We start from the raw sequence: 21,642 nt of genomic DNA, 5'->3' as shown, positions 1-21,642 counted from the left end.
CTCATAGTGCCAATTTCAAGGGGCTAAAATTTTACTTTCCAACTGACCTAAGTTAAAATTAAAATTCATTTTCAAGTTTTATTAAAAACAGGAAATGTTTATGTCTTCAAACTTTATAGCCTGTGTACATTTTTCAAAACTCTCAGAATAAGACGAGTCACTAACCTCCAAAACCGGTAATATGCTGAGTAGTATATACACTAAATAATTTGTACAAAGAGGTCTAAAATACACTGAATAATTTGTACAAAGAAAGAGGTCTAACATACACATAATTCAAAAAGGAATAAAGTCTTAAAAACTTAGTATAATTAGAATATATTCTGGATCAGTAAACATGAAGGCAAAAAAGGACTTTTTTGGTTAGAATATCACACCCACACCCACACCCCCCTCAGCATCTATAATCTTGTTGGCACCAGGGACCAGTTTTACACAAGGTGATTTTTCAACTGACCCAGGGGGCAGAAGGTGGTTGCAGATTGGTCCAAGCACATTATATTAAATATCCACAGGGCTTCTACTATTACACTGTAATATATAATGAAATCATTCGACAACTCAATGTAGACTCAATAAAAAGCCCAAGTTCTAACTGGACAGTACCATTAGGGGGTGATGATGTGACACAGAGACACCCAGGGTCTGTTGTGTTCATTCAACCCCAAAATCTGGTTTCAGTTGCTGTCACTCCAGAAAGCCCTGCTTCACAAAGGTAGGCTTTTGGAAATGGAAGCTACAGTGCTTCTGCAACAAATTCCGGACATTCCACCTGGACTTTAATCCACAATGTGTGAAAAACTTGAAGTGGTCTCAGATGTACTTTTTAAGGCAATTGCCATTTGAGATCTAAGGAATTGTAATCCTAACAGAAAAATCCATTTGCCTGGTTTACTAACAAATGGCTCAGGACCCAGGCCTTCCCATTGGGGCAGGCGGCTTCTGTGGTTGAGGGTAACACTCCAACTCTGGAAAGCAGGGATAGATGATCGTGCGCCAGCTGAGACAAAGATGGTCATGGCTCAGTGTCTTTCAAAAATCTCTAATTATTGAAACATGCCAGAAATGCCAATATTATCGTTCCCATAATACCAGCTTGGCTTTGAATACAGCCACTTTATCTGTCAACTTGGACACAGTTGTCATCACCTGATGTGACAGACTCTGTTTGTTGTGCAGGGTGGAGATGTTATACAAATAAGCAAGTTTTGGAATCCTTTTATGTCTTTGAAATGTACTGGCAGTGGCGACTGTTATTCTAAAAGACATCTCTGGGGTGGCTTTCGTAAAACCCACAAAATCTGGCTACCTCGCTTCTGTGTACAAGAGGAGGTGTGTGTGTGCTGTGTGGACAGATGTTGAGTTAAGGACATGTACTTTAACACAGTTGGTGATTTTAATCACATGCTGCAGATGTTAAGTTCAGGTGCCATTTTTTGGCTAGCCTCCATTCCTCCTGGATGACACAGTGTAGACTCAATTTCAGAAATTACCCCTTTGACCCAAGTAGTGCAACTGAAAAGCCGTCCCAGTGTGACAGAGGCTCCATCTATATGTATACTGACACAAAATGACCGGTTCCGTTTTCTTGACCTGTAATCAAGAGACTTGAATACCATGCAGCTGTGGTATTGGTTGGCAACCAAAGTGCATATAACACAGCCTTCTGCACATCCCCCTCAAAGTTATGTTGTACAAAAACAAGCGCTGTTACCTGGCTGTCAACATCAGTAAATTTATCAACCTGGATTAGCTACCATGGTGACTCAGTTATCCCCTCTAACAGTGTGCTTCTGTGTCCTCTGCTGTTTCCTCCGTTCATCTCATTGTAGTGCTGGTTGAAAGAGGAGCACGTGTCACCTTTGAACTACAGCTTCTGTGGGCGTTGTGGCAGCACATCTACTAAAACCAAATTGCACCATCTCCTAACAGCTCATGACAAATGTCCTTCTCAGCCAGCAGGGTCAACTCTTCCAATGCCAAGGACCTGCTTCTCTTTAGCAATGCAATTAGCTACTGAGAATGACCTCTCGGTACAGACACATTTGAAGAAGTGGTGGCCTTTGACAACTGCTTCTGCTCACCGGTTCTCATTGTTTTCTTTTGAAAAGTTCCAAAGGCTTGTCTTATGGTGCAGGTGCTTGTTTCCATGTGGCGAAGGTTTCATGAGTTGGGTAGCCGGTCACCACATACTGTGCAAAGTGGGTCTGGAGAATGTGAGCCACCTGTTTCAGTGAACCCATAATTTAAGTGGGACTCTTGGTATTTTAATTGCGCTTTTTTGGTTGGCATTCCTCCAGTGTTTTTTTGTTTTGTATGTCTTTTTCTGAACTTGGTGGCATTTGATTTTTCCTTGTTTTGTTTCTAATTATTTTCCCTTGTCTTTTCAGCGTCTCGTGTTGGTTCGCGGTTCGACCGTGGTTCTTCCTTTTGTTGGGTCATCTGTGGCCTGAGATTCTTGTCGTATTCTGACCTCAAGTGTGCTTGTGAGTGCCTGAGTTTGCTTGTTGTTTGTCAGCTTGTTTGTGTTTGTTATTTTTAGGTTGAGCTGCGGTTTTTGTGTTGGTGCTGGCTCATGGTTTTGAGGTGTTTGTTAGCATTTGGTTTGTTTTTTTCTTTGCGATCCCATCTTTCTGCTATTGTTTGTCTGCTGTTGGCAGTCATTCTTGAGTGGTGGGTGTTCCGCTTCATCTGGTGGTCAGCTTTTCGGGGGTTAATATTTTTCTGCGGTTTATTTTTCTTGCTTTCTTTGCTGGTGGGGTTTGGTTCATGGTCTTGTGCTTATTTTATTCTACTTTTGGTCTGCCCGTTTTCTTTGGCTTTTTGTTGTTTGTTTGGTTGGGTGTCTTTTTTTCAGTTTCGTTTGGCTCCTTCTCACTTGACTTTGTCTTCCTGCTGTGTGGCTTTTTTTTTGACAGGCCCTGTGCCGTCGTTGCTGATTTTTGGCCTGGGGGTTGAGGGGTTGTGATTAAAATACCAAGAGTCCCACTTAAATTATGGGTTCACTGCAACAGGTGGCTCACATTCTCCAGACCCACTTTGCACAGTATGTGGTGACCGGCTACCCAACTCATGAAACCTTCGCCACATGGAAACAAGCACCTGCACCATAAGACAAGCCTTTGGAACTTTTCAAAAGAAAACAATGAGAACCGGTGAGCAGAAGCAGTTGTCAAAGGCCACCACTTCTTCAAATGTGTCTGTACCGAGAGGTCATTCTCAGTAGCTAATTGCATTGCTAAAGAGAAGCAGGTCCTTGGCATTGGAAGAGTTGACCCTGCTGGCTGAGAAGGACATTTGTCATGAGCTGTTAGGAGATGGTGCAATTTGGTTTTAGTAGATGTGCTGCCACAACGCCCACAGAAGCTGTAGTTCAAAGGTGACACGTGCTCCTCTTTCAACCAGCACTACAATGAGATGAACGGAGGAAACAGCAGAGGACACAGAAGCACACTGTTAGAGGGGATAACTGAGTCACCATGGTGGCTAATCCAGGTTGATAAATTTACTGATGTTGACAGCCAGGTAACAGCGCTTGTTTTTGTACAACATAACTTTGAGGGGGATGTGCAGAAGGCTGTGTTATATGCACTTTGGTTGCCAACCAATACCACAGCTGCATGGTATTCAAGTCTCTTGATTACAGGTCAAGAAAACGGAACCGGTCATTTTGTGTCAGTATACATATAGATGGAGCCTCTGTCACACTGGGACGGCTTTTCAGTTGCACTACTTGGGTCAAAGGGGTAATTTCTGAAATTGAGTCCACTGTGTCATCCAGGAGGAATGGAGGCTAGCCAAAAAATGGCACCTGAACTTAACATCTGCAGCATGTGATTAAAATCACCAACTGTGTTAAAGTACATGTCCTTAACTCAACATCTGTCCACACAGCACACACACACCTCCTCTTGTACACAGAAGCGAGGTAGCCAGATTTTGTGGGTTTTACGAAAGCCACCCCAGAGATGTCTTTTAGAATAACAGTCGCCACTGCCAGTACATTTCAAAGACATAAAAGGATTCCAAAACTTGCTTATTTGTATAACATCTCCACCCTGCACAACAAACAGAGTCTGTCACATCAGGTGATGACAACTGTGTCCAAGTTGACAGATAAAGTGGCTGTATTCAAAGCCAAGCTGGTATTATGGGAACGATAATATTGGCATTTCTGGCATGTTTCAATAATTAGAGATTTTTGAAAGACACTGAGCCATGACCATCTTTGTCTCAGCTGGCGCACGATCATCTATCCCTGCTTTCCAGAGTTGGAGTGTTACCCTCAACCACAGAAGCCGCCTGCCCCAATGGGAAGGCCTGGGTCCTGAGCCATTTGTTAGTAAACCAGGCAAATGGATTTTTCTGTTAGGATTACAATTCCTTAGATCTCAAATGGCAATTGCCTTAAAAAGTACATCTGAGACCACTTCAGGTTTTTCACACATTGTGGATTAAAGTCCAGGTGGAATGTCCGGAATTTGTTGCAGAAGCACTGTAGCTTCCATTTCCAAAAGCCTACCTTTGTGAAGCAGGGCTTTCTGGAGTGACAGCAACTGAAACCAGATTTTGGGGTTGAATGAACACAACAGACCCTGGGTGTCTCTGTGTCACATCACCCCTAATGGTACTGTTAGAACTTTGGCTTTCTACTGTTTGTGTTGTGGGGAGTTGTGCAAATATTTAACTATATGTTGAAATGTAATATGATAGATGTATAGTATACAATAAATATAATATGCTCTAATCATCTCCTGCCTCGAATCTGAGGGAAAATTATCTTCCATTAACTGTGACTGGTGCCAAAAAGATTGGAGATAACTTTTTAAATGCAGTTTTTCTTTTTGATTTAAATGTAGTCTTTAAGTTTCGTGCTGCTTCATTGCTTCTTGCTCCTATTTCAAAGGAAACTTTCTAGTGACTTGTTTTTTACTGAGTTTGGCTAGGTATAGCTTGTCACCAAACCTATGAAGTGTGCAGTGTGGGAGAGGCAAGGACTAAGTAGTTACTGAAATAATGGGTGGGCCACGTACACACTGAAGACTGTGTCAGATTCTGACTTAAAAGCCCACCACCAGACATAGCTGTACCATTGAAGTTCATCAACTTAACTGCCACTATAAGCCTGCTGCCATCAGATGTAGCTTCCCATTCATTCATAAGGGTTTTTTTCATTTGTAAGTTTTTGAGAGGAGTCTGCATGCATCTGGTTTATTTTGGTCTCCCTACAATCAAACCTCTAATGTTAATTTGTATTTGTGGTTGCTCTCCACCTCAGGTCATCAAGCATTAGATTCTTACAAGAAATACAGAACTTTGATCCCTCATATGTACGGTTCACATTAGGGTTTGTGGTCCTATGAGAATCCAATGCCACTGCTGATCTGACAGGAAGCAGAGGCTTTGTGGTAATGGGAAAGATGGGGAGCTCCTTAATCAGTCTGCTCAGTCTCCTGCCACTCACCTTGTGCTGTGTTGCCTTCTGGCAACCAGGTCATGGGTGGGCAGTGGCATCAGTATGTGGTCTTGGGATTGGGAACACATGATATCCAGAATATATATATTCTCCTATGCTTTTTAACCATATTATATGAAATTTGACACTCTTATATGTTCACATGTTATATATATATCTATCTCAGTATATCACATATGTAACATGTTTCTATACAGTACATTTGTAATGCTAATACTTTAATAACTAACATAACTTTATATAAAGGAACACCCCAAAATATGTACAAGTATTTCTCAAATTTAGCACCTCCATTGTAATTATATTTCATTTTCTTACCTGTTCGGAAATGTGATGTTGATTTGTGATCTCCTATAACAAGACGACCGGTGTGTTCCTTCTATGAGGCAGAAAATGTATTAGAATTGAGACTTCTAATTTAACTAATTATTACCAACTAGAAACTAGTCCAGACTTCTGGCATACTATGAACGAAAGGAAAGAGATCCTCATCTTTATAAATCTCACATTTTAGTAAGAGTAGAGATGGGGAAGGGAAGACAAAATGAATATATACATTATAGCACAGTAGAAGTAACAAGTGCCATTAAGAGGAGAATAAAAGGGGATAAGGTATAAAGTGGGGCAGTGATCAGATCAGAAGGTTTTTTAGACAGGGTCTTGCCATGTAGTCCAGGCTGGCCTTAAACTTACAGCAATCTTTCTGCCTCAGACTTCCAAGTGCTGGGACTACAGGCATGCACAGCCCAGGTAAGAATTTTAAGTGAGATGGACAGATAATTACAAAATTAAGTCAATCTGAGCATTTTCTTTCCTACAAGTACAGTTATGAGTTGTTTTACATTTCCTACCAATTCTTTCTGATGCTGTAGGACTTTCATAAAGTAAACAGATTTAAGTAGATAAAAAAATAACTGAGACTTGTAATGTCCAAAGTGACAAATGTTTAAGACAAAAAATAAAATCACCATTACTTTTGGGGGATGTTTCAAGACAAGATCTTTCTCTGTAGTGCTGGCTGCCTTTGAATTCATTATTACAGCACACACAGGCTGCCCTCACATTTGTGACCCTCCTGCCTCAGCCTCCCAAGTTCTAGGATTATGAGTGTGCGCCATTACGCCCAGCTTAAAAATAATCAGTATTATATACAATATGCTGCAACCAAGTAGCTAACTCTTTAATATCAGACTACAATTAACTAATCACAACTTTAGAACAAAATGTAAAACTGAATACTATAAAATATAAAGTAATTTTATTGAAAATAACCAATATTGATCAAATATCTCTATGTATATATGTATATGCATAGACACACACACCTGGGTATTTATCGGTGTAGTCTACTTGTGTGTGGTACTGGGTACTGAATACAGGGCCATGTACATGGTAGGCATGCACTGTATTTCTCAGCTACATCCCTAATACTTTTAAAATTTTAAGTCAAGGTCTCATCAACTTGCTTAGTCTGGCCTCAAACTTGCAACCCTCCTGCCTCAGCTTCCTGAGGCACTGGGATGATAGGTATGTACCATTGTATCCAGTAGTCCAGTCCACTCCTGATTGCTCATATTTAGTTTCAGATGGTAAAGAAATGATTAAAACAAACTGAAAGATTAAATAGGATTTTCTTTGCAAAGCAATCTTATTTATTTACTTATGCCTCCCCAGCACTGGATTACAGGCCTGTGTTGCTATACCCAGATTCTAGCTGGCTCAGCCTGCCCTGGGGGCAGGGCTGGTGTGGCATATGGTGCCAGGGATCAAACCCTGGCCCCTGTGCGTACCTAAGCAGGCATTTTAGTCTGCTGAGCTATCTTGTAGACCCTGCAAGATAACCTTAACCAATTATGTGTGACTATCTACTAGCAAATCTTCCAATTGTGAAACAGTGGCCATGATATACTACTTAAAAAACTCTAGTATGTTATTGCTTTATATGCTATCAACACTTATGCAAATCAATGGTACAGTGTACTACTGCTTTAGAACGTAAGATAAATACTCCATTAGTAAAATGTGAATGTAAACATAATGGCACTGAGTTATTCTAGGATGATGATAACCAATAAAATATTTAAGCTAGCTGGTTAGGGTCATCAATATACTTTGTAGCTACAAAGCAGATAAATAACCTAAGTTGGGTGTGGTGGCATGCACCTCTACTCCCAGCACTCTGGAAGGCTGAGGCAGGAGAGTGGCATGTTTAAGCCTAGCCTGGGCAACTTAATGAGAACTCATCTCAAAATAAAAAAGGGCCAGCCAGATAGCTCAGCAGATTAGAGCATCTGGTTAGGCAGACCCAGGGACCCAGCACCTCCAGCGTGCTGTGCCAGGGCCCTGTCTCCAGGGTGTGCTGAGATGGCGACTGAAACTGGGTGTGGTTGTGCCTGCCTGTAATCCCAGCACTTGGGAGGCTGAAAATAGGAGGATCATTCCCAGTCTGATCCGTATAGTGAGACCCTGTACCAAATACATTAAAAAAAACAACACCTCCCCCCGCCTCAAAAAACAGGCTACAGATATAGTTTGGTAAAAATGTTCTGGGTTTGATCCCTAGTCCTATAAAAATTTATACAAATGCTCTTTTCATGTAAATTTTTCTATTTTACATGACCACTCCCTCTCCTCGGGTATAAACTACCTTTTCATTCTTTCAGAGTCACATCAACTTCAGATGTAAATCCATTTTATCGCTGGGAAGCTATTTTGAACCTCTAAGCCAGCATTAGCTGCCCTTCCCTATGATTCCACATAATGATTATAATTCTGTATTGTTATTATCAGTATTTCCTCTACTACATGATGGTTCCAAACACAAGTTATTGATCTGTGATCCCTGGACCCCATTCAATGCGTGGATACAGCAGGTGATCATTAATTGTTGGTAAGATACATCAATGCATTCCCCTATATAATAAAAATAAATGGCAGAATTTCATTTTAAGATGGTTTAAAAAAGAAACAAAGCTTCTCAGGCTGAGATACAAGGGCTCCTGCATGGGTAACTCGGCAACTCAGGAAGATTCTGTCTCAAAACACAAGAGTGACTTGGGATATAGTGGTTTTGGATTCAATCAGGACTTTTAAGCAAATAAATTACTAGAAATTTAAAAAAAAATTTTAAATTCTATTTCTTTCATATTTACTTTGTAGGGAGATTACTGTGAAAAAGTTGTTGAAGTTTACTTGCTCACATAAAAGTAAATACCCAGAAATAAATGTCTAGAGACTACTGTAATTGAGTGTAAAAATAAAACTGCAAGGAAAAAAGAAAGTTTTTTTTTTTAAACCAACTGGTAGCTTTCTGGGCCTTGAATTTCATACTTTACATTAATTAATCTAAAAGGTATTTCAAAAACACATTAAACATTTTTAAAATTAGGTCTTTACATAAAAAAATAGTTGTTGATTTCTAATTCAAGAACTGGAAACAGCTATGAAATACAAGAGACTTTTGATATCAGTTCCTACAAGGTAACTGCACAGAAATGGTTTCTATCGAAGTCACCAGGCTAACAGATAGCAAATCAAAAACTTTAATATCTCTTCTCTCTAAACTGTCTCCAATCTTATTACTAAAGACACTGAGAAATCTAGAAGTAGTTCAGAAATAGTACACATTTTAAGCACTAAGTTAGGCTGGCTGTACTTCACAAAGAAATCATACCAAACAAGAAAATGTGATTTAAATGTATTCAGTCCTTATGATTTAACAAACATATGAAAAGCATGATTTTTACATAAAAAACCATGAGGTGCATACCATAAGATGCTTACCTTTCCTGCACCCATAAGTCTGAGGAACTTTTGTTTTCTCTCTTCACTGCCCAAGTCTGCTGCCTCCCAATTGCTAGATCCAAGCTGGAAGAGAAATCAGTCACTTTTTTTTTTTTTGGCATAAAAATAAGTACTGAAAAATTTAAAGTTTACCTATAGTTCCAGGTTTCTTTTGTCAGTTTCATTTTTTTCCCATAATTTTATTGATAAACAAATAGCAATGAGGGAGTTTCAAATCAATTTGGTAGGACAGTTTCAATAATACACATATTGCATACATTCTTCCTAGTGGTTAATTGCTGTACAAGATGTGGACAAGATATCCTATTTACAAACACCATTAGAACAAATCACTCTATTAAGAGAATGTAACTATATATCTATCCTAACCACTTTGAATACACAGATACAAAATGGACATTCATCTGTATGCCCCTTTATTTTGTTTTTTTTCTTTTCAAAGTTTTATTTCCCCCTTTATTTTGTTAAGTTCCGTTATTTGAATATTATAGGTGTGTAAACTCAGCAAAATATTCTAAAAGAGTCCAGTAGCCCATAATAGTACTGGGTCTTTCACTTGACTGGCAATGTCAGAAATTGTTGACCTGAGTCCCCTACAGCTCAACATAGCAGCATAGCTTTACTTCTTATATTTGGTTTTATACTTTTCTGCTGGATGGTTAAGACCAAGGTAAAGCAGGACCTATGCAACAAGAGTTGTAGCTTTTGGGTCTGATAAGGTCAGTGAAATCCCCTCAGGATTTATCCTGAGATCCTGTACCTCAGATTGTAGAACCTTTGTCAGTTGTCAGCCATGTGGATGAGTCACGGCCATTGCTTGGCCAATGTGCTCTCTGTGAAAGCCTGAGAGAATGTTTTCTCTCCAAGTGACTCTTCTTAGGCACACTCTACATCATCGATCACTTTCCCCTTTGGCCCCATAATCTCCTTGATCAGAAAATTTGGGACCCTACTGAGTCACATGACATTACAGTACAGGTTCTCATATGTCTTGAGTCTTAATAGACTCAAGAAGGCTAGGGCCAAAATGTTGGCTTTCCTTGCGGCCCTCTTTTTTCTCTAATTTTGGTCTGCAAACTTAGGTTGTTAACCATCCAGAAGACAGCTTATTGTTATTACCATACAACCTAGGCTGTTAAGCTTAACCTCACTATCTGTCTGCATATCAAACATCTTAGGTATAGCATGGAATAGGTATTTTTCATTGAGTATTGATATGTTGAACTTTAAGTCCCTCTTTTGTCAGTTTTAACTATTAACAGGGTTCATCATTTTTGCTTAGTCTAAGCATATGCTTCAAACTCAAATTCAAATATACTCCTTTTCTAATATCTCCTGGTAGAACACTTCTTTTCCAGCTGAGTTCTGTGACTCAGAAACTGCTATGAAAGGACCAAAAGAGAGCTCAGCAGACTAAGCGCTTGCTTAGGTAAGCACCGGGGCCAGGGTTCCATCCCTGGCACCACATGCTGCACCAACCCCACCCTCGGGCATGCTGAGCTGGCAATGGAGTCTGGGCATGGTAGTGCATGCCTGTAATCCCAGCAATGGGGAGGCAGAAAACAGGAGGATCACTACAAGTCAGAGCTATGTAGTGAGACCCTGCACCAAAACAAACAAACAAACAAACAAACAAACAAAAAACAGCTATGAATCAAGAGTCATCTAATGGACTGGTCTGCACACTCAGAATTTCAGTATCAGGATTAGAATTTCTAACAGAGCTCTGAACAATACTGATGCTATGGAGACCACAATTTAATACCCACTCCTGGAGCCTTTTGAAGGAACTTACAGCACACACCTAGTACTCTGAACCAAGAAGGCTGCCACAATTGCTAGTTTAAATTAAAAAACTTCTGGCTTTAGTGACATACTAAGGGACAGCATATCATTAGATCTACTGAACCCAATAGTAATCTTTCAGTAATTCTGTTAGAAGTGAAATGCCATAACTTCTTTCCTAAAAGTCTTCCTTAGAACAAAGAGAAAAATTATTTTCTAAAAGGATAAAAAGTAAGATTCACTTTATCTTGTAATCATCAATAAATCTAGTGGAATCTTTCATAAATCTAAGCAATATTAATGGACTCCAGTGACTATATTTTCCCCTATATCTTGGAACAAGTGTATAAATGAAAATTAAATGTGCAAATTAAAACAAGTACAAATGTATAATCCATCAATTATTCCAAGAAAGCTAAAAATGACTAAAAGAATAAGAAACTAGAAAGCTGGAAGCCTTTTCTCATTGTGTCCCAAGTAAATATTGTACCATATTTCAAGAAGATACACAGTTTCCTGCTTTTAGAATTCAATGCTCACAGTTGAGAATTTACAATTTTTCATTTTCCACTCATAACAGCAAAGAAAACTAACAAGTATTGGATAAACCAAAACCAAAAAACCTGAAACCACCACCACTACCACCAAAGCCTCAAAACCAGATGAATACAAAATGACAGGGAAAAGTAGCACAGACTAAAAATGAGGGTCAAATTAACTACATACAACAATCTCAGACAGTGAATCTTTCTTTGGATGATGTAATACTAGATGACTTTTCTCCAATCCAAGACAAAGCAAAAAAAAAAGGGGCAGGGGGATAAAAAGAAATATGGTTCTCTCATCTTGAGTCAGCCAACCGGAAGGACTTCATCTTGCAGTATTTGGTCTCAGGAGCTAGGCTAACCTCAATCTTTTAAGTTTATACAAGCAAAAGTCAGTTGATTTGGTTTTGGCAGAAGTGGGTATTGAACTCAGGCCCTTATGCTTTCAGGGAAGGGCTTATTCTACTAAGCCATATCCCCAGCAGTTGATTTGGTTTGTAAGCGAACAAAGACTAAAGAAGACAGATGTGTATATAAAGATGACTGAAAGGGAAAAGATAAAGAAATGAAAACACTGAACTGATCATTTTGAGTATATAATCTACAAAATGAAAACATTTTACAATTAAAGAGCAAAGATCAACAAATACCTCTTTAACACAAAGTTGTAAATAATCAAAGGTCTAAAAAAATTATTAGCTGGGTAGTCATGCACTATGGTAATCTCAGCATTCAGGGGGCTAAGGCAAGAGGATTACTCTGAATCTGAGGCCAGCCTGGGATACACTGAGTTTAAGGCCAGCATAGATAGAATACACAGTAAGATCCTATCCCAATAAATAAACAAATAATTATATTTTGGTCATGTACATTTAAGAATTAGAAGTAATGAAAAAGCTAAAACCTATTAGAAATAGACATAAAATCTTAAACTATACATTCTGGTTCACACATGATAGATGAGAAATTAGGTATAATGAGAAGGCATTTATATCATCAAATCAGAAAATGTAGAACAGAAATTTGAGTTTGCTATTGTTAAGTTCATATTAAAATTGCTGATGTCATTTTTCACTATTTCTGAAAATTACTCATAGAAAACCAAGAACTTCTTTTCATGGGCCCAAGGGCAAAAGTCTTTGTACTAGACTGGACCCACTGTGGTCTCCTATATTCTTCTGGTGAAAGGGATCATGTTTTCATAATTTTGGCAACCTAAACTACAAATCTGTACTTCTTCACACGTGACAATTCACACCTTTTTATAAATCATTCATCTTTCAACTATTTCTGGCTTAATATAGTTTTTTAAAAAGTACCAGTGACACTCCATTCTTCAGTTGCACTAAATCTCTTGCTCCCTGTGAGCCTATATTTGACATTTACTTAGTTTAAATTCCTTATCTACAAAGACAAAAGAGTTCTTTAAAAAACTGTCAGGAACACTAACTCCAAAGAACTGCATGTAGGTTGAACATCCCTTAACTCTGAAAGCCTGAGCAGCAAAATCCAAACCTTTTTGAGTTCTAAAATGATGTCAATGTGAAAAATTGCACAGAGGACCTTTTGTGACAGATCAAAACAACACTAAAAACAATGTAAGAAAATATCTTAGGCCATGTTTTAAAGTTGTTGATTAAATGAATGGTTATGTATGGTGGTACATGCCTGCACACCCAGTGCTTAGGCTGATGAGGAAAAAGGATCACTGTTAAGTTGGAGGCCAGCCTGGGCTACAAAGTGAGTTTAAGACCAGCCTGAACTGTATAGTAAAACTCCATCTCAAAAAGTTAAAAAAAAAAAAAAAGAAATGGATTTCCTGGGCTGGTGAGATAGTTCAGTGGTCTAAAGTGCCTGCTTAGGCAGGCGCAGAGGACTGCAGTTCGATCCCCAGCACCATATACTGCGCCAGCCCCGCCCTCAGGGTGGGCTGAGCGGGCAAAAAATAATAATAATAAAAGAAATAAAAGATAAAGTCTAAGAACTAAATTTAAAAAAAAGAAATGGATTTCCTATTTAAATTTGGATTCTATCTTCAGATATCTCATGTAAATGCATATATTCCCAAATTAAAAAAACAGAATCTCAAATCCAAATTATTTCTGGTTCTAACCATAAGGGATTCTCAACCTGGACTGTTTTATAACTTATAATTTCTTTTTCCAGTACCAAGGAACTTGGGACCCTGTGAATGCCAGGAAGATGCATACACTACTGAGCTATATCCCTGGCCCTTATGAATAATTTTTGGCTTACATTCTCTCAAGAGCTTGTCATAACTGTCAGTTAAATACTTAAAGGCATAGAGATGTAGATATTTGCTTTACTTCTCTTGTCATAAATCCTCTAGCTCTTTTTCACATCAAACTGTACACAACCAAATTAGGATACTGGGAATACATGAGGTCTGTAGTTATAACTGTCTACAAATTAACTTTCCTGATTCTTTATTTCTATTAAAAAAGCAAATAGGTTGGGCTGTAGATTGGAGGGAGTGCAAGTTTAGAATGAACAAGGCCATGATTCAATGCATAACACTCTCTGCAAAGGCACAATATTTTTAAATAATCCTACTTTCTTCATTTCTAATCTTATTTTTTAAATTACTGTCTTAAAGAGCGAATACCTTGCCAAAACATTACAGTGTCAAAAGCACAAGGGTGCCTAATGTGTCAGAAGTTATCCACTAGTTACTCAAATGAATTTCTCTACTCCCTGTAATATTCATTTCTCCACTCCAACCAAACCAATGAAACCATTAAGTTATATTCATCCTCAATATTCCTTTTTTTCTTTCCTTTCTGTTGTTTTGGGACAGAGTGTAGTTCAGGGTAGCCTTGGACTCATCATGTAGTCTAGGCTGGCTTTAAATTCATGGCAATCTTTCTGCCTCAGTCTGCTGAGTGCTGGAGTTATAGGTGTATGCCACAACATGTATGTAGCTCATGCTCAATACTGATTACTACAGAACTGCAAAAATAATTTTCTTCAATATATATCCTAGTGACTTTTACTTAGTATTTATTTATTTATTTTTTTTTGTAATTTTTTTTTTAAATTTATTTGAGAGAGAGAGAGAGAGAGAGAGAGAGAGAGAGAGGGGTGTGTGTGTGGCCAGCTCAGCCCACCAGGGGGCGGGGCTGGCTGGCATGTGGTGCTGGGGGATTGAACCGCGGTCCCTGATGCTTTGCCAAGCTTGTTTTAAGTAGGTGCTTTAGACCACTGAGCCATCTCTCCAGCCCCTTTACTTAGTATTTACTTCTTCACTTCAGCATTTTTTTACAGTTGTATGCTGTGACTGAATACTTATTTTAATATCACAAGATTGTTTTATTAAGTATACGTGAGGAAAATGAGCAAAAAGCCTTCAATTATCTTTTAAATTCAGTGGACATTCATTAAAAATGGTTGGCACAGCACCTACTGTGTGGGCCCAGAACCGGGCATGTTGGCACATGCCTTTAATCCCTGAACTTGGGAGGGTGAGACACGAGGATCTCTGCAAGTTCAAAACCAACCTGGGAGCAACAAAAATGAGCACAAGGCTAACTTCAACTGCATGGTGAGATGCTGTCTCAAAAAAGTTGACACATTATTTTTGGTTGTAATTCTACAATTTCTAAGACAATTTTAAAGATGCAGTTTTAAAAATATTTAAAAGTTAAAAGATCTAAATGACTGAAGCACAGAGAATAGAAAACACGAAGAAACATCATGAGATAAACATTCATCTCCCAAATCTTCATTGATACTAATCTTTCTGCAGAGTTAAATTTCCTTAAAAGATTTTTGCTGTTCTAATCTCACTCCACCAAAGATGGGTAGGTCTTAGCATTATTTCCTTATGAACAAAGCAGTATTCAGTGAGCCTTTTATATTATGAAAGGCACTGAACTGCACTATAGACAATTTAAGAATTGATGTTTTAAATACAGTTAGATGTTCCTGCATCATCTTTAAAGATGACCTCTCCACAATCCCTTCCCAATATAATTTTCCTACCATTGTCCCCAAGACATTTATTCATCACACCAAGGCCCTACTTTTGCGTTTATAGGTTACTTACAACTTCCATGTCATTGCACTAGAACTAAGACACACATACCACAAAACAAACTTAAGTATCATAGCTGTGAATTTCCAGCACCTGACACAGCAATCCATATTTAATGGTTACATAAGGGATGATTTGTTAAACTCAAATAAGTTTGGGGGAATGAGAATAAGGTATATTTAAAATCAAAATGGTCTTCTTCATCTCAGTCTTGGACCTCATTACATTATATGTCAGTACTAAATTACAAACTCGGTACAGTTTGTCGGTTCAATATTGTTTTACGAGTCAAGGTGAGGATAACTGTACTAACAGTACAATACAGTGCAAAAACAATCCAGGCAGGAAATTCTGATCAAATGCGCACCAATATTTCACCACTGTCACAGAAGCATATTAAACCTTAAAACAAGGAGGGTCTTGCCGTCTCCACGCGAAGCAGAAAGGCCTCAAAAGCCTGCTTCATCAGTATCCCAAAACGCAAGTGCGATAATCCCTTCTCTGAACTTTCATTTCTCAGCCCTCTCAGATTTCTTTCCTGCATCGCAGTCCCATGCAGGTTTCCTGCTCTCAAATTCTCCAGCGCTTAATTACGAAAAGTATTTCCCAGTCATTTTTTTTTTTTTTCTCCTCCCTCATGCCTCCTCAGGCGCTTCCTCCTCCTCCATCCCCCAAGCCCGGCCTACCCCAGCCTCTAGTAGGCCTCAACCCTCATCCATTCCGCCATTGTTATTTACATCGTCGTCTGGGGAAGCTGAACGCTTCACCCCGTGCGGGTGAGACTCCCTGGCAGCGCTCATCGTTGCTGGGATCCCGGCAGGAAATGCAGAACAAGCTCGCTGTTCTCCTCAGGCCAGACACCAGCAGCCACTAGCCCCGGCAACGCCGCTCCAGAACGCAGAGCCCCTCGGGCCTTCTCCGCCACAGTCGTCACCGCGGCGGCCGCTAGCCCGCCTCTCGGAGCATTCTGGGAGTTGTAGTTTTTCTTGGCTCTTCACATCGGCCCGAATAAGGCTACGTGGGTGAAAAAAAACTACAATTACTAGCAGGCTTAACGGCGCGGCTCGCGTTGAGCGGCGGGAGTGCTCTCAGAGGCCCCACCTTCCGCTAGTAGGGCCAGTTTTACCGCGGGCTGGTAAGGCGGCGGACGGTAGTATGGCAAGGTTCGTCGCCACTGGAGGAGGCTTTGAGTATTTTTCACGTTTTCCTGTGAGACTGCACCACTAGCAAATGCACCTGTCGTAGTTAAATACTTAGGTTTAATGTAATGTTTGAGGCATACTCAATATCCAAAAACATTTTAAGAAATGGCTTCTGTTCTTACCCTGGTGTGTATGCTCTAGTATCCGTAGATTTCTAGAAAATTCTGATGAATATTTTTTTATTTTCCCGTAGCGAAGTGAGTTCAGTACAGTAGTTCATAGTTACTTGGACGTTCCTGAAACTAGGGTCTGCCTGAAAGCCTTCTGGACCGCTTTCCACGGGGCTCTGTAGTGAGGTAGGAGCATGCCTCGCCAGTGAGGCTGCTGGTGGACAGGCCTTGTACTGTTGGCCTTCGTTGGGTGAAGTTCATTTCTGCTAGAAGGTCCGGCATATATATATATTTAAAACCCCCCCCCCCCCCCGCAACTGGGGATTGAACTCAGGTCCTTGCGCTTGCTAGGCAAGCGCTTATTCTACTGAACTATCTCCCCAGCCCCCTAAAAACATTTTTTTCCATAACATTAAGCATGTTAAAGTGCACAGTGGCATTTGGCACATTCACTACCTTCTGCAGCTCTTTATCTTTTAGTTACAAGACCTCATCTCCAAAGAAACACCAGTGCCTATTTCCAGCCCTTCCCCAGTGTCCACCCCCTGCAGCCTGGCAATTGTTAACCTACTCCAAAAAGCATGAAGGTATTGCTCTGATACTGGAGATTGACTCCTAGTTTTACAATGTGCCTTTTTGCGGGGATGGTGGTACTAGGATTGAACTCTAGGGCTTCATACATGTTAGGCAAGTGTTCTGCTACTTCCCATCCCTGTGCCTGAGTTAGTAACCAGGCCTGTACAGGCCTGTACGAAATGGTCTTTTCTTTACTCTGAAGCTTTCTGACATTCATTTAAATAGTCTTTGCTTTCGTTTGTTTTAGAATAAGAATTAGTAACTGGTGGCAGTACTCTTTTTTTTCAGTATGGAAGATCAAACCTATTTTATTATTTTAGTTTTTTTTTTTTAACCTTTTTTTTTTCCTCCCAGTACTGGGGATTGAACTCAGGACTTTGCACTTGCCAGGAAGCACTTATTCTACTAAGCTATTTCCCTGGACCTTGTTTTTTTTTTTTTTTAGGCAGGGTCTCACTGTATGTTACAGGCTGGCCTTGAACTTGCTTGTGTGGCCCAGGCTGGACTTGTGATCCTCCTGCCTCAGCCTCCTGAGTTCTTGGTTCACTTGTGTGTGCCACCACACCTGGCCTTTTTTTAATTAAAATTTTTATTTTTACATTTTTTATTTTTTTAGATAGGATCTTACTAAATTGTCCAGGTCTCCCATTTATGATCCCTCCAATTATACATCAACCTGCTAAGTACCTGGGATTATAAAGCCCCCATTTTATGCTGAAAGTACTATACATTATTTGGGGTGAATTTCCATGTTGAGGGCAGTCTGTGAAACAATACTTTAGAACTCAGCAGTTATTCTAGTTTGACTGTGTACAAGTACTACTATTTCCCAGAATTTCAGATGGTTACTGAACTATGTATAGAATTATACCTACCTCTTAATTTTTTATTTTTATTTTTTGCAGTACCAGGGATTGAACTCAGGACCTTGCACTTTACCAGGCAGGTGCTTATGCTGTTGAACTATATCTTCGGCCTTGTACCTAGCTCTTTAATTTATGTAGTCATAGACCTAAATTCTTTTCCTTTATTTTGGAAGCAGAAAAAATAGCATAATAAATAGGATAATATGACAAATATCTTAATATAAGACCATATTTTTATTTTAATTTTTTTTGTGTGTAGGGTCTCACATAGCTCTGACTCATAGTGATCCTCCTGATTTCTGCCTCCCTAGTGCTGGGATTACAGGCACACACCTCCATGCCCAGACTCCATCGCCAGCACAAGGGTGGGGCCAGCTCGGCATGCAGAGCCAGGGATCAAACGCTGCCCCCTAGGCTTACCTAAGGAAGCACTTACTCTGCTGAGCTATACCATTGGCCCCAAGACCATATTTTTAAAGTATTAGTAAGCAAAGGACACTTTAATCTTATTTATGTGGTAAGAATAAGCCATAAAGTAGTAAACTCATAAAAAGAAAAAAAAAAAAACACTTTTGGGAAGTAGTTGCTCATTTTGCTAGAATTAAAATATTTTGCCTCTTTATATTTCTACTAAGGTTCTATAAATGTAATTATAGTGATACTATATTTAAATTACAGAATTTTATAGAGTGGATTACAGTCCATCTCCATACAGAGCCTGACAGACTGTAATATGTGCAATTTAGAATTCTCAGCTATGGTAGCAATAAAACGTGATGGCTGGATAGCTACTTTAGAGTGTTAAAAGAATCCTGAAATAAAAAAAAAATACTATCAGGGCTTATAGTTACTAAGAGTTTAATGTGCTAGCAACGTGTCTTTTATTTCTTCACCAGAATTGTTGGCATGTGGATGACTATCTTCAAGTTACCATAAAACAAAGTCTCAAGCCAAAAAGTAACACAGGAAATAATACAGACTGGATCATTTGATCAGACTTTACTCAGTTTCATGTTCAGAAGGCTATAGGTAAGGATGAAATTATGATAGAGTAGAATTATAGTATAATAGAAATGTATGACACAGAAATGCGGCAGTGCTCTTTTCTAAAAACAAAGATATTCTGTCACAGTAGGACTAATAAGTATATTAGGATTGAGATCATTCATTCATTTCATTTCTGTATTTTATAGCAGAGCACCAGCTACAGAATAGCTGGTGAATAGCTGGTGAAGTCTGTAGTACCTTGAATATTTTCCAACAAACTTTGAATATATATATTATACATATAATACATATATAATATATATAATATATATATATTATATATATATAAAAAAACTTTACTAAACAGTTCTAGAGGGTCCCTAAGAAAGTGATGTCATGTTTTCTGCCTTCAAAGAGTTTAAGATTTAATTGTAACAGTTTAAATTCAGTTTACCCTGGCAAGCGCAAGGTTTGAGTTCTGCCAAAAAATTAAAAATACAAAATAAATAAATAAATTCAGTTTACCACTTAGCAAAATATTCCAGGAAAATTTGTCAAATACGTGGAAATGGGAAAAAGTGATTACCAAGTTATTTTTCAGGGGGACGTTGATTTCTTTTGACCCTCTAGGAATTATTTGATACTAAATGAGTGTACACACACACACACACACACACACACACACACACACACACACACTTTTTTTGCAGAACTGGGGATTGAACTGAGGCCCTTGTGCTTGCCAGGCAAGCTTATTCTACTGAGCCATCTTCCCGGCCCCCTGTACATGTATATTTTATTTTATTTTGTGGAACCAGGGATTGAACTCAGACCCTTGAGCTTGCCAGGGAAGCGCTTATTCTACTGAGCCATCTTCCCAGCCCCTGTACACATATATTTTAAAAAGTATAGTATGTTGTTATTTACAACCATTGTACTATGCAGTTGTATACCAGTCCCCTCTTTTCTGTGGCACTGGAGATTAGCCCCAAAGCTTTCACATTGAGTTACATCCATAGCCCACCCCACCCCTTTTATCCTTTTTTAAAAATTTGAGATAGAGTCTAAGTCATGAAATTGCTCCAGCTGGGCTCAGACTTGCAATTTTCCCAGAGTGTTGGGATTATAGGTTTGTGCCATGACACCTGGCTCAGAACTTTTTACTTTTACCTAACTTTAATTTAGTGTCGTTTATGAGCCTTTCTCCATATCCCTCACCCCTATTCTTCCCAGTCTCTGGTAACCACCATTCTTTTCTGAATTCCTTTGAGATTATTTTTTAAAATATTCTATACAAGAGTGAACTCATGTGGCACTTGTCTTTCTGTGCCAGTGTGATTTCACTTTAACATAATGCTCTCAAGTTCCAACCATGTTGGCACAAAAGACAGGATTTTATTCCTTTCTGATGATTGAATAGCATTCCCTTCTGTATGTAGTGGACAGTAGGTACCACATTATTCATTGTTCATGGATGCTTAGGTTGTTTCCTTCTTGACTTACAAATAATGGTGTGATAACTGTGCAGACAAATCTTTTTTTTTTTTTTTTGTGAAACTGGGGATTGAACTCAGGTCCTTGTGCTTGCCAGGAAAGTGCTTATTCCACTGAGCCATCTCCCCAGCCCCAAGACAAATCTTTGATGTACTGATTTAATTCCTCTTGGCTATATACTTAGTTGGACAATTACTGGATCATATGTTAGTTCTAGTTTTAGCTTTTTGAGGAACCTCTGTACTGGTTTCCTAATGCCCATCAGCCTGTCTTTGTATCCTTCACACCCCTGGTAATCATGACTTCTTGCTAATAGTCACCTTTACAGAAACGAAGTGATGTCTCACTGTGGTTTTGATTTGCATTTCCCTGGTGATCAGTGATGTTGAACATTTTTTCATATACCTGTTAGCTGTTTGAATGCCTTCTCTGAGACATGCCTACTAAGGAAATTGCTCATTTTAAAATTAGTTAATTTTTTTTTTTTTGAGACATGGTCTTGCTATGTGGTTCTGGCTGACCTGGACTGCCTTCAAATATATACCAGGCTGCCTTCAAACTTGCAGCTATCTTCCTGCTTCAGCCTTCCGAGTGCTAGAGTTACAGGAGTGTGCCACCATACCTGACTCTAACCAGTTTTTAAATTTTTTTTCTCCTGAGTTTTTATTTATTTATTTATTTATTTATTTATTTATTTGCGGAACCAGGGGTTGAACTCAGGCCCTTGTGCTTGCCAGGCAAGC

The 21,642-nt window shown here is 39.1% G+C and overlaps 1 protein-coding gene across 1 annotated transcript in view; it reads right to left on the bottom strand.

Annotated features, from left to right (window-relative positions):
* CUNH11orf58 (chromosome unknown C11orf58 homolog) overlaps positions 1 to 16,600 on the bottom strand; it is a gene marked incomplete at its 3' end in the record, with an annotated part of 18,847 nt that extends 2,247 nt beyond the window's left edge. The window contains exons 1-3 of the mRNA XM_012515505.2: positions 16,402 to 16,600; positions 9,260 to 9,343; positions 5,781 to 5,855 (exon numbers count right to left, since the gene is read on the bottom strand). Of these exons, the coding sequence (XP_012370959.1) occupies positions 5,781 to 5,855; positions 9,260 to 9,343; positions 16,402 to 16,464 (222 nt within the window). The remainder of the gene's footprint in view (positions 1 to 5,780; positions 5,856 to 9,259; positions 9,344 to 16,401) is intronic.
* Between the last annotated feature and the right edge of the window lie 5,042 nt (positions 16,601 to 21,642).

The sequence above is a fragment of the Octodon degus genome, unplaced genomic scaffold, assembly GCF_000260255.1.
Source record: "Octodon degus isolate 3935 unplaced genomic scaffold, OctDeg1.0 scaffold00067, whole genome shotgun sequence".
NCBI lineage: Eukaryota > Metazoa > Chordata > Mammalia > Rodentia > Octodontidae > Octodon > Octodon degus.
Note: the sequence above shows the minus strand (reverse complement) of the source record. Positions and strands in the feature narration are given on the sequence as shown.